This window comes from Centroberyx gerrardi, chromosome 7, assembly GCF_048128805.1.
Source record: "Centroberyx gerrardi isolate f3 chromosome 7, fCenGer3.hap1.cur.20231027, whole genome shotgun sequence".
In the NCBI taxonomy this organism is placed as follows: Eukaryota; Metazoa; Chordata; class Actinopteri; order Beryciformes; family Berycidae; genus Centroberyx; species Centroberyx gerrardi.
The window spans coordinates 23380197-23394457 of record NC_136003.1 but is presented as its reverse complement, the minus strand read 5'-3'; the positions used below and the strand labels follow the sequence as shown (position 1 = coordinate 23394457).

At 41.9% G+C, this 14261-nt stretch overlaps 1 protein-coding gene across 1 annotated transcript in view; it reads right to left on the bottom strand.

Moving 5' to 3' along the window:
- Positions 1-14085, bottom strand: part of ttyh3a (tweety family member 3a) — a 31056-nt gene extending 16971 nt beyond the window's left edge. Inside the window, exons 1-6 of the mRNA XM_071925757.2 lie at positions 13116-14085; positions 6519-6688; positions 3354-3465; positions 2991-3211; positions 1521-1616; positions 573-645 (exon numbers count right to left, since the gene is read on the bottom strand). Coding sequence (XP_071781858.1) covers positions 573-645; positions 1521-1616; positions 2991-3211; positions 3354-3465; positions 6519-6688; positions 13116-13241 — 798 coding nt within the window. The 5' untranslated portion in view covers positions 13242-14085. The remainder of the gene's footprint in view (positions 1-572; positions 646-1520; positions 1617-2990; positions 3212-3353; positions 3466-6518; positions 6689-13115) is intronic.
- Between the last annotated feature and the right edge of the window lie 176 nt (positions 14086-14261).

Genomic DNA, 14261 nt, shown 5'->3' with positions numbered 1-14261 from the left:
ATCTTGGGTAAAAGCAAGCACACAAACTACATCAATCACATTAAGAGGTGTGAAAAAATCTGATTCATCTGCATGGGAGGACTTTCTCAACATTGGGTGTTCAATTTGCATAGAGATCACTTTCCCTGCCAATGGAAAATGTGTTCAAAATGTGCCTGTTTTGATCAAGCTTTATGCTGCTGTGTTCTGGACTTTGGTAACCGAAGCATTTGTCACGTATGAAGTTAGCTTTAGGTCCACTTGGAACCAGGGCTGCAGGATTATGGCTAAAATGATAATCCATATTATTTTGCTTGATATTGTGATCACAGGTATTAATCAACATCATTAGTCTTGAGGATTGGGGGGAACAAAATTATTTTACTACACTTTTTATTTTTACATCTTTTATCAACATCTTGTCTCTTTTCAACTACAGTGGGCATTCTAAGTGAAACCAAACGACATGCTTCTCTACGGCCAAGTTCTACCATCATTAACTGTGGAAACTAAAATCGTGTTATACAATCATACACGACAGACTGTGCAGCCCTACCTGGAAAACAGGATCATGCTCCGATGGAGACACTTACCGCAGAGACAGCCACCTCCAGCCCCAGGGAGACCCAGCTGATTACAAGAGCCAATACGCCTAACAAGCACACTCTGGGGACAGCGAGAGGAGGAGAGAGGTTAAGGCACTTTTAACCTGTGGTGTTAAAGCAGCTACAGTTACATTTACAATTACCAATCCATATAGTATAGAGGAAAATATGTTCAAGTTAAATAAGTAGGTCTCTCAGAATGTGTAAGGCTCTAAAATGGATCAGAATGGACCAGTGTCCTTTTGTAAAGACCAGTGTTTTCAAATTATGCAGGTTGTAGGTTGAAAGTTAATTGCAGCTGAATAGTGCCGTGTTGGAGAGCCAACTCAGAAAATCTAGTATACAAAAATGGGTAAGTTGCAATGAAATAAGATAAACTACTAGATTAGCCAACAAAAGCAAACAAACACAAGACAACTGAAGTAGAAGTAGTTTAACTACAGCCAACTATTTCCACTCTGGTGTTTTTCTGAAGTTGCTGTTAAAAGAGAAAATGAATTTATGTTTAATAGATACATTTCTTTGACAGACCTTCTCCCGTTTACTGTATTTTGTTTTACTGGATGTGATATGCAAATTGCCTATTTCTAGCTGCCTTTTAAAAAAAATAAAAACAAAAGAGGAGTAAACAAACAGAATGGGGGCAAAACCTGTGTGTGATAACGTGTCTTGAAGTGTAATTTGTAATGGAAAAAACTAATATTGTCAAAATACTAATTGTAATATGATACCTGTGCCAAAGGCACTGTGACTGGGCTGACATTTTATGGAGCATGAATTCCTCTCCACTAAACTGTAATGGCAAGGTTGTTCTGACGAGTCGGGGGCTTTCATGTAATTGCCACTCGTTCCGTGACAACAGCTGAAATTGTTTCCCAGGGCAGAATTGTTTTCCCTTAAGTGCTCTTGTGCACACGGTCTTGTGATGAGACTCACCCTATGAGCGTTCCCTTGGAGTTGCGAATGAGGCCAAACAGCACCAGAAGGCAGATGAGCACATCGAACAGTAGCAGGCCTAAGTAGCCCAGCCACCTGTGAAGACAAACGTCAGTGACAACAAATGGCAGAGAGTTAACAAGCACAGCAACAATTAATCTCTCATTGAAAAAACATAGATTAATCTTACAAGCACAACAATTTAACAAGCTCAGATCTAACAGCAGAATTCTAATTACATAAACCATTAAGCGGACAAATATGCAACAATGGAGAAGAGTTTTTTCTAAATTTATTCAAAACAAATGCCAAAATGATCCCAAACCCAGCCTTTTCGCATTGAGCATGTGTTGTCCTAAGTTGTACAGACAATATTTTGTTTTTTAATGCATTTCTATATACCCCAACCCTTTAGTATGATGGTGAAATACTAATGTAAAGCCACAAAAACAGGTTACTATATTGAACAATCACCATTAGGCGACCACTTGGCTACATATTTTACCTCTGATTAGGAACAGCCCTTTAATCTGCTTTCACGGAGCGCATCTCATGTTATTTATGTTGTGAATTAATGTTAGTCTGTGACAGGCCATGAATGGCATATTGAGCCATATTGAGAGATGTTGATTTACTGTCTCACTGGCACATTCATAATTTCAGGAGCAAATGTGAGCAAACTCTATAAAGCCCTGAAGCGTGCTGCAACAACCCGTCTTCTATCCAAGTGGGAAATTGAAGGCAGGTTTGAGATTCTTGGCAAGTCAGCTGCTGAATGATAAGAGGCTGAAGGAAGCCTCATTGCCTGTTGACTGTCCTCGTCTCTGCTTCCTACTTTCGATTCATCCATTTTAATTCGGAAACGTATCCAACAGAGCAGCCTTGGCTAACACCGTCCCACCAGGGAAGAGAGTCACTTTCAAACTGTGTATGAGCTCAGTGAAGAGAGACAGCCAAGTCTTGCTTCACAAGGCTATGAGCTGCTGATTCACTGTGTGTGTGCTTGTGTGTGTGTGTGTGTGCCTGCCTTGGAAGTTCAATAAAGAGATTCTGTACATGAATCTTTAAATTTATATTGTTGTCAACCCCTCTGTGGTTCAGCTCTAGTGAGGCTGATATGCTAATTTACTGCTGCTGCCACTACTGGCTCTGCAGCATCTGCCTCAGAATGGACGCAGTCACACTTTCAGTGTGTAACTTCATGTGACAGTAAGGATCCTCGGAGCTTCATAGGTATGTTAATAAGGCAGCAAACATAACTTGTGCAACACCCATCATGTAATTCCTTTCCAAGACAAGACAGAAGTAAAATACAAACTTCTGCAATAATACACATCAATGGAATAGAGGGACAATAGTCAAGTCAAGTCAAACTGTATTTATGTAGCTCATTTTAGGAGTTTTATTTTTGTTTTTGTATCATTTTGTATGCCACTCTTCATCTTAACTCCAGTGCTTGTCTTGTCTCACCTGTACCAGTCGTAGAGCTCTATCTTGACAGCCAGCTCCTCCAGGGAGATGTTGGTGTTGCCCCAGAAGGGAATCTCCGCCATCTGTCTGACCAGCTCGTCCAGCTGGCCCTGCAGCTTCTGGATGATGGACAAGTAGTCTGTGTGCTTTGCATACTGGCCCTCAAGCTGTTGCAGATTGTCGTCTACCGTCTGGTTCAAGGAGGATGTACTGTCATATACCTAGAGCCGGCACGGGGACAAACAGGGTCATGACAGGGATTCACTACACTACTCCAGTGATATAGGCAACCAGGAATGCCGATTGGCAATGACGGGTGATGTATCTTTGAATGTGTTAAATGTGTATTTTTGCTTTGCTTACCAGCTTCTGCACCCCTGTGATTGTGCGGTTAGCATGGCGCAGAGAATACGTCAGCCGGTTCACTCCATCACAAGTCTCGCCGTTCCCATAGAAACCGACAGCAATGCCAGCGCTGAGGGGAGACAAAGGGAAGGGAGGGGGAGAGAGGGGTGGTGAGGAGGAGGGGTTAGCTAAAAAAGAAACAGAGAGGAGACAGAGAGCGAGCGAGGGAGATAGCGAGACGGGGAGCGAGGCGTGTGAACTCTACATTAACCCTGTCAGCTCAGACCCTGCTGAACAGGCAGCATTGAGCTCCAGCAGAAAGCCTCCATACAGAGCCATAGCAACCCAGAGGAATGGGCCAGCTATGCTCCAAACCCCACGCTATGGCCGACAAAGGCTGTACTGAGACAGGAGGTCTCAGACTGTAGGGAACTGTTCTGGCAATCACACAGACATAACCAGCTACGTTATAGGTGTGTGGAACCAACACAGCTAACAAGGCTTATCAATTGCAAAGAGATCCAAAACTGAACCATATATTATCATTTATTTCATAAACTTGTGTTAAGTTAATGCATATCAACTTAAACATAAAAAGGTGGTGGTTTTGATTCTTAACACCCATGGATTGTTATTTAGCTACATAAATTCATAGCTACATTAATAAGCAAAATCATACATGAATCAGTTCTGACAGTAGGCGATTCAGAATTTCAATATTTTCTGTTATGTACCGATGTGAATTATATGTTCTTATAGAGAACATGAAAACACCACCAAGTCAAACTCCTTTTACATGTGATGCATGAGAATGAAGGCAACATTCACTTTCACTTCCTCATGAAAACAGCAGTGCTGTTGCACAAATAAGAATGTAATGCCCCACCACCAAGGGTCACCAGGGAACAGCTCTGTGCAATCTCTGCTTCTCTCTCTCCCTCTCTTGCTGTCTGTATTGCCACTGATTAATAATAGATTGTATTGGAGAACCTAATTTACCAAATATCTGAAATCCAAAATGCCCAGGCATAATATGCTGTGAGGGGAAAATATTTTCATAATACTATAAAAAAATATATATCATGGTAAGTGCATGTGCAATTGCCAGAATTTCTTTGTTGACACTCTCAAGCGGAAGATTTTAAACTGCAAATTGGACTGTACAGGATATTTTCTAACACTAGTCCACGCTTCATATTTTGACAATGAATTTCCCTTGTAGGTCAGTGTTTTTCAGTCAGTTCTCGAAAGTGAGAATGGAAAAAAACCCTCCCTTTCTGTGCCCTCCAAACCAGTCTGAAGAGCAACCGTGCTTCAGCTTAGACACTTCTTCCTGTGGTGCAGATACAGTTCTTTCTGCTAGCCCGCTTGAAAAAAGATGAAACTGTCCTATGTCAGAGAGGATTTTATCAAGCGGCGTGTTGATAAGCGAAGCACTCCAAGCCAAGACAGACGAGTCTAACGCTCTTCATCCAGCAGCATTCAGTGGGTGAATGGGTTTTCCCATTTCCTGGACTGGAGTGCTGCTAATCTCTTCCTCTCACACCCTGAAGGGTAAAAAAAAGGTGAACTGGAGCAGACTGTCTAACCACAGGGAAACTGAAGCCCACCTCCCTACTGGGATGGCGAGCTTTCGGAAACTTGGTAACAGGCCTTAACAGCATTACTGTATGCCATCAATAATTGAAACAAACATAAAACATTTCAACTAGAATTTCATGATAATCCCTTGGGGTTTAGTAGCAGTATCCTTGGCAGTGTTGTAGCTCTTTGCCCATTTACAATGGGGTCAAGCACCTTACTGTTGCTTTTTTTTTGGAAACACACTAGTCTCTAATCTCTCCAACTCAGCTTTCACAAAAACACATTTGTGCATGGGTACAAGCGCACACAGATACACAGTGATTGTAATGCAATCCTTGTACTCGTTAGGTCCCCGTGCTTTTTTGTGCTACTCTGAATCAGCCGTGATGGCTCTCCGGTGGCCCATCAACAGCACAAGAAGGAAAACAGGAAACAAATGCAGTGTGCAAGCATAGATGAAACAAAAACAGATGGTATAGTTATAATAACAGTTACAATGAGGCTCCTGTCTAGTTAAACAATAGATAAATAAATAGACTACAGTAATAATGGAGCCCCAAGGTGCATCCTTTGACTCCAGTAGTGTCTCTTGATCGCCTTCTCTATTTTGTAGGACATTTCAGTTCTCTGTATAAAAGGTTGTTCTTTCTCTCTCCATTATGTTCATTCATTGGTAATTCATGTTTCTGGTGTTGGTGTAACAACTCTATTTCAGAGGATTACTAACATTGCAACACATGGGAGGCTGGGCTTTGATTCCTCAAGATATATATTTTTAAACAGACAATGTTTGGATCTTTACAACTCTAAAACTGTGCAGAGCAGTGTTGGGTATTGTTTTTTGCACTTAATCCTGTTGAATTCATAATGGACACATGCAAACACCATTTCTCTCAGCACTACTGCAGGGAAACACAAGGTGAGCTACTGAATAGGTTTCCATCCTTCAAGCCTTTGGTCAAAGCAATGGAAAAAGCAGAGACATTGAGCTTAACTAGTATAAAGTAGGCTACTGTGAATGCTATAATTATACCTGGGCTATAATTGCTGTCCTTTCTCTTTTGGCTTCTCTGACAAGCAATTTTAAACAGCCATTCAGGTAGAGCGGCCCAAGCTGTTTCAACCGCTTACTGACACAGAATGGTGAGATATTATAGCTGCACACATGAGCAGAGAGCGCACACACACACACACACACACGCAAATGTGAGTCAGCAAATGAAGAGACAGACAGACGGCGGTGGGGCTGCAGTTGAGACTGAGATCTTCAAAAGGCTGTGCAGGAGGAGATGACAGGTTTTGTACAGTATGATGATTCTATCTAGCTCTTCTCTTATTGCCACTGTTATTGAGGCATACTGCTGGTCAAACTCAAACAATGACAACATTGGGGAGAACATCTTGAAAACAAGCTCCCCAAAACCTCTGAGAACTTGTCTGACAATATTTCAAAATGCCTTTCGGGGACAAGGAATCGTGACTCGGCTTGCAATGAGCCAGACTAGCAACGATGCTGAGGGATCAGGAGAACAGAGGATGAGAGTTCGGCGGGTCAAACACACTGAATCATCACCACTTTGACCCCGTGTTTACACTCACCTGCAGAGAAGCGTCGCGATGATGACGCACCAGGCCGTGCAGCAGCAGTCGGCGTTGGGCTGCTCCTCGCTTTTGTTCCGCCGGCAGCACAGCCAGAAGGAGTAGAAGAGCAGGAACAGCAGGTCCAGGGCCAGACAGGCGAGCGCCACGCCTCCCAGCAACAGGATGGACTGGTGGGGGACAGGGACAGGAGGAGGGGGTTACTTAAACCTCATGGCATCATGATACCCCTTTCACACACACATGACCCAGGAATATTACGGTATACTGATCCTGGTTCATCCTGTGCAGTCAACATTATTCAGTGATCTAGCCTTCTCTGTTGTCACCACTGTTATGTCAACTTTGTAAACACACCCATTGTGTAGTTGTGTAGTGGAAAAAGGAGGTGTGGTTCAACGACACGGGTTAAGCACTGATCTTTACACCAAGCGTCTCACACTGGTCTCATCCCTGAGTCGATTTGTGGGGTTCACCTGCCCGGGTCGTCCCTTTCACACTGATGGTCGAGCCGCAAATTTCCTGCGTTACTAGTTCAGTGTTTCAAGTAAACTCCTGCACACTGCAGTGTTGCATTGCTGGTGAAAATTTACTGATGTTTCGGTGTTAAAACCTTCATCGGATGAATCAATACATTTTCACCAGCAATGCAAGAGTGCGGTGTGTGGGAGTTTATTTGAAATTTTGTGCAGGGCACTGACCTCATTGTCTCCCGTTGACTTGTCTTACTAGTTCAGTGTGAAAGTGGTGTAACTAATTGGCTGCATCATTTTGTAGGAGACATTCTGCACCTTACAGATTAATTGGAACACATTTCTGCAGAGTCACAGAGCATGGATGATAAGCATCATATTATCAGGGGCATGATCAGGTGCAATAATTAACTTCATTTGTAAAGCACTTTTTAAAAACAGAGTTTACAAAGTGCTTTATGGATAAAATAAAAGTAAGCATCAAACCAATTAAATAGATTAAATCAAGCAAAACAAGAAGGCATCACAACATAAAAGAATGAGAATAGAGGGTCAAAATAATAGTAAAACACAATAAGACTTCACATAAAAGAAAGTCTATAAGAGGTGATTTCAAAGGTGTTACTGATTAACCTATAGCCTAAGCTCCTATGGCCTTCTAACCCAAACAGGTAACCAACCAGAGTAAAAGACAGTGACAGTAGTCTAACCATGAGGAGATAAAAGCATGAATGACTTTGTCCAAATTACTAAAACATAACAACGGCTTCATTTTGGAAAGCACTAGTTTATCTTAGAATCGGATTTCTTTGTCAGACATGATCCCCTCTCTTCTCCTGTGATAACTCTCATAATGTAGCCACATATATTAGACAGCAAGTCTCTCAATTCATCCAATGTGAATGTTTGAATTTTATAGTTGGGGCAGCAGCATTTTACAGGTCTAGTCATGCATTGGGGCAGAAGCACACTAACTGCATATTTCAACTAGTAGTGGGGAAGTTGAGACAGTCATGCCTGAAATACAGATAGTATTACTAGATTTAGCAGAAACTTTAATTATCCCCAGGGGGACATTGGGTAACGTTAACATTATATAATATTATATAATCATATTTGCTTTGCAGTGCTGAGATTGTGACCTTTTTCATTACAAGCCATATATGCATGATAAACTTAAATCCTTCTTGCAAACATCTGTGCTCCAACATCCCCCTGGGGCGCTGATGTGTTTTTGCCATAAAGTGAGTGTTTTTAAGGCTTCATCGATGGCCCATCATAGTCAGTATCCATTCAGTTAATTACATCCGTTTAATAACTCAATTAAATCTCATGCTAAATGTTAGTTTCCTTTGGAGATCTATTACTCATACCCATCTCATGTATTAAAATTTTCTGACACCTCCTATTTACACCTTACAATAGTATGTAAATGTATTTGTTCATTTTTTTTCAGGCAACAAATGGCTGAAATATCAAGTGTTCCCCTACTTTGCCCTGCATACCTCCTAATTCAGTGTCATTCTGCATTTGTGTCTGTTTTTAACGCCTGTCCTGAGTGAAACTGAAGGTTTAATATAAATGGGTAAAGTCTAGTCCATGCACTTTGAACAAGAGAACTGATAAATGACTGCGTCCCTGTCTTTTTCCTGTCATTCTAAAAGCTTTGTGAAAATGTTTCCGTCCAGAATTTTTCCCCCCCAACAACAGCCGCTTTAGATCTTGGTGAGAAAGCTGAAAATGACGAACACAATGCAGGAGCCCATTCATTTAGGCAAACTAAATATAGAGCTAATTTTAGATTCTGGACTCCAGTCCTCTGATCTCCTGGACGACAACTGAATGAAAAAAAAAGCAAAAGCAAAAGCTCTCTTTTAAATGAGAAAAGGATTATTAAAGAAATCCACACAGAGTGAAAGGGAGGGAGGGATGAATAGCACCTGAACAGCTCTAGAAGACAAAACAGGTAATATCAGCTACATGCGATCATCATCATTATTCACTGGAAGCATTTCAAAGCTAGCAGTAGAGTGATATACTGTGATGGTTCAACCTCTCAGCCGACAGCACTTCATATGTAGGTCACACCGAGGGCCTCTTTCTCTTGACTGTATACTCCTGAGGATTCAAGGGTAGGGCAGATTTGCATCCAGCCACTTTTTTTATTATAAAAATACACAGTTGTTCTATTCGTTTGGTTTTCTCACTGATGTATCACTGTGAAATTGACCATGACTATACACTCTAATGCAGTGGTTGCCAACCCATTGGTAGCAATCAGCTGGTCAGTCTTGGAACAATTCCTGGCTGAAGGCAGAGCCTTAACAAATTATAAAATACACCGTAATTACAATGAGTGAGAATATTCCCGTGGCCCAATCCTCCTGTTCAGTGCTGACAGAGTGATGTAAACAAGATCAACACAGACTGGCTAATCAGGTGCAACTGCAACAGAATGACTTGTGTTTGCCTGCACAGTTCAATGATCCAGGAGTAAGACACCATTGTGACAGACAGAATGCGTGTTTACTTTGGGTGCATCACTTTTATGTCGCCTTTTCACAGGGCGAGAGCCACAAATTCAAAAGCATCATGGTTCCATTCATTAAGTAGGCCTACGGCAATCACCACTGACAGCTCAGCCATCTGGACAATGCAAGATTTCCCCTGAAGCCTGAATGAGAGCATTGTGTCGACAATAATTAAAGGATAATTCCGGCTATTTTCAGCCCGGGTCTTCTTTTCCTAGTTTTTGCCATCATGGCAATGATTGTGTTAAAAATTTGCTTGTGTGGTCTACTTGCCAACTAGCTCACGCCAGTTAAAATAATACTGCCATGCACAAATTTCAGGCAATGGATCGAAAATTGGATGCAGACAGGTAGGGCTGCACAATTAATCGTATATTAATCGCGATGTCGATATTGGCTTCCACAATTAATTGATTGTGGCCGCGGGCGATTATTCACGCTGGGTTTAGCTTGCTCTGGTGTAGGGCTGCAACAGTTAGTCAACGTAATCAAAACTCAAATTACTTGAATTTTGACCCAGTTTGCCGCTGACCTTTCAAAGTGCGTATAAACTCTTCCATTAGCTTGGATCCAAGTGTAGTATACAATGAAGCACGGGTTACGGGGTAAAATATTTCCTTTTTAATCTCCGACCAGAGACGCAGTACACAGGCAAACGTACTACTTCCTTATTTACACTAATTCTCCCGCGGGTCCTTATGGGAAACTTCAAAATAAAAGCCCACAAACACCCAAATAGACTTCTTACAAAATAAGTGTCTTAGAATACAAATGCCCAAAAACTAAGGCTACAGAGGTGATGGTCCCGGAAAAAAAAACAACGGACCCGGTGCACCGGAATCACAGGTTCAAAGATTTGTACATTTGAATGTTTTTTTATTTATAGGTTTATAAAATACATTATGAATGTGAAGGCATTTCGGTTAACTTAAAATGCTCAAGTGCAATAAAACAAAATGGATGAATAATCATGATAAATAATCGTGATCACAATATCGAGCAAAATAATCGGGATTATCATTTTAGCCATAATCGTGCAGCCCTACAGACAGGTCTCATTGCAGTGTGAGCGTTATTGTTTTGAAAAGACGTGTTTTAATTACTTTTTGGGTTCAATCAACTATTGGAGATTGCTTTGGATCTGTGTGTGTGTGTATTGGACACAGCGCTCCCTGCGAACTGGTGGTATGTAAAGCTCTACAGTGTAAGTGTAAGTAAGTGATGAAATTTTAAACACAATCAATCATCATGACAGCAAAAACTAGGAAAACAAGGCCCAGGTTGAAAATAAGTGGAAGTACCCTTTAACAGCTTGTCATAATGGTGAAATAGCATCAGAGTAGATTAACACTTGCATATAGTAGGCCAGCCTAATGTTGACCTCTGTATGTGTTGCTCATATGACAGGTGTTAAAGTAACTTGATTCCAGAAAAACATCAAGTGGGAGTGACATAATCTGTCCCAACTGCTGCATTACCTGTGATATTTTAATAAAACCTGCATTTCAGCTGGATTCTGTTTCCACTGAATACGGGTCCCTCATCATAAGTGATCTTGTCCAAGCTGTTCTAGCTATACATGTGGGGCATCATGCGCATACAGTTGCTACCATTATCCAGCCAATGAACCCTTCCAATGTCCTACCAAAGAGTCACACCTCTGGGAGTTGATCACTGAACCGTGCAAATGGAGCAAATAGACTCCAGTGCCATCCATAGGCCAACAGCACATTCCTTGCGATGCTCATGTTTTCTGAATTAGAGTCCATCCTACAGATCAATGAAGAGACCTGATATCAAATTTCTGACATTGACACAATTTAGCCAAAGTGAAAGGATGTGTATACTTTTTCCCATGGGATTTCTTTTGGAAAAATGAAGGGGCGTACAAGTTTTTCCACATGGCGGCATACTGCTGACTATGATGCATGTCATGTCTTCCTCTTTCACACACTTAGTAATCATGACTCACTTTTTCTGAATATCTAATTCCCATTTCCACAAAAAAGGAAGCATTTTGTGAGTGAGTGAACATTCATTCCACCGAAATGCTTTGTAACTTTGTGCCAATATCAGGTTCAAAGGACAGTCTTGGGGGCCAACACACTACTGTGGAAAACTACCTTCTATCTTACAAAGTAAAGTCTTTCTTTCATTCAGTAGTCTGTGAAACTAGCATGCCACACGCTCATCATCCAGTCAGCCAAAACCTTTTAAAAACCACAATCAATGCCACTGAAGATTTGATATTGAAGGCAATTTACAACAGAAACAAGGCAAAGTTCATCAATAAATGAATTAGGGACAGTGGTTACTGCTTTAGGGTTGAGTGAAACCCTTTAAGTGATAATTGACTTTGGTACATTTGATTCAATATCATGCCCACCGCAACATGACTCAATGAACAATAAACCTGCAATGGATAATGTTCAGTCAATGGTTGAGTCAGTTAATAGGCCTATGATGACACTTGTGTCTGTAAAGCAATGAACATTAAATTAGGTATAAGTGTCTTCATAGAGTTTAAGACCCCAAAACATTTCCCTAACTTGTGACTAGGCTGACATGGTTCTCTTATAGCTGCTTTGAAGTATTATGGTCCTGGCAGCATCCCACAGCTGTTGAATTATTTCTCTGTTGAACATTAAACCCAAAAAGAACACATGATTTGGGCAAAAACAAGGCAAGGGAGTCTGTAGTTAGCCCTGTGTTCATCTGACAGATTCAACTATGCTGTCTTTTCAACAATATCAAACAGCATACATGCAGGGACGCTCCTCAGGACCCTGTGGGCCAAATCTAAGGGGTGAGGGGCCATATGCAGGCTGCCAGTGTCAATCACTGAACTATGAATCACCAGAGGCAAAGGCAGAGCGGGTGCTGAGTGCCAAAAACAAAGTATCACATTAACTAAATTTACACAATTCACTTTAATATTGACCATGTGAAGAAATGCCATGCTGCTGAGAGTAAAGGAGTCTCTCCCCTCCCCCAGTATTAGTTGTTCATCATGCTGTGCACTCGCCTACACCCTTGCTGCCAGCTTAACCTCTTTAAATCTGTGGGTTTAACTGTAGATGGTGAGTCTTTTGCAAGGGCAGTTAGAAATCCAAATGGCCCTCAAATGTGGTATTATCACTGCTAATTATGAGTATAACTTAAGGGGAACAATTGAGTTGAGGAACTTGGGATCCTCTTCGAAAACACTGTATACAAGAAGTTGGTTGGTGTCCTGAAGGCAGAGGTCAAGACAAGGATAACAGCTACACACAGATGGTGGCATGGATCAAAAGGTGTAGGGAAAGAACAGGTGCAAATGTGCAGGTCTTGAGTCAGTGAGAGAAGCTGATAATGTGTGTCTTAAATTCAAGGTTGAAAACACTCCTGAACAACTTGGAGACAACACAGCACACCCCACACACCCTCCTCTCTGTCCTCATGAAGCTAAACTGATATTGAAACAAACGTGTGTATACTGTGTAGTATACTTTTAGGTGTAGATATCCCTGTGGGCTTCTAGGCTGCCTGGGAATCAAAACTGCTGGGGTCACTTGAGTCAAGGGAAAATCCAGTCACCAGTAATGACAATTTACCTGTTGATATGTCCAGTCCTCAGGTCGGAAATCACTGCTCGTCTGCTCGAATTGAAGGTTGAAATGAGGAAGTCTGTGAAGCAGGTTCACCCACCATGGTGGAGAGTAGCTAACCACCGCTGCCATGGCGAGTAAACGTCAATGCAGTCGTCTCAGCAAACAAGCAAGCGGTAAGGATGCTTGGAATGGTAAACAGACAACTGGATCCACTTCATAAAGTCTCTATCCGGGATGGGAAAAAATCCAGAAGCTGTATTGCTCATCTAGGTAACAGGACACGAAGTTAGTCAGCTAGCATGACATCCTACTGCCCAGCAGCAGAAGTTAAAGGCGTTATTTCGACTGTGACACTCAAAATCACTTCATCATTCATCCAAATGGTACCTAAGGCTTAATTTAAAAGCACTGGAAATAATTTTCAGACCGTGTAGTAACAGCACAGTTACTAACGTAGCCAAAACAAATGGAGCAACAGCTCGCTAACTTGGCAAACGTTATATTACCTTGGCTTGCTAACTAGTAACCAGCGAACCGAAGCTTAGCCACTAATATCGAGCTATGTTAGCTCGCTAACCAGTCAACTTAGTCCCAAACATAAACAAACGACTTCACGCTAGCTGGTTGTAGTTGGGATCTTGTTGTCGGTAGAAACTACCGAGTGTCATGTTCCATTAAAATGTCATTGATATCATCAGTTCTCTTATGTTAGCTAGTTAAAATCGTAGCTAGCGTTAGCCAATTTAGCTGCTGGGCTGGTTAGTTACGTCCGCTGTGACTCGGGCACCGATGCGAATAACAAGTCTCTTTTGTTCCACTTGACACCTCGGTCTCCGATAACATCCCGGTTTATCAAGTTAGTAAATCCCTCAGTTCATCTCATACAGTCTTCCTCCGTACTGTCCGCAACAGCCGCTCAAACAAGCCCCTCTGTGCAAAACCTGCATCCAAATATCGGACTAGAGTAGGATGTGCTCGGACACCGCTACTGTGCACGGCATCCGATCAAGTAGCTGGCAGCCACCCTGGCCCGTTAAACCCACTTAAACTGACCCAGCAGCGCCACCCAGAGGCGCCTTGCAGCTGCTGGCAGTGTAAAGTGTATGCTAATGATGCCTTCAGGTAGTGTCGACATATTGTAATTACCAG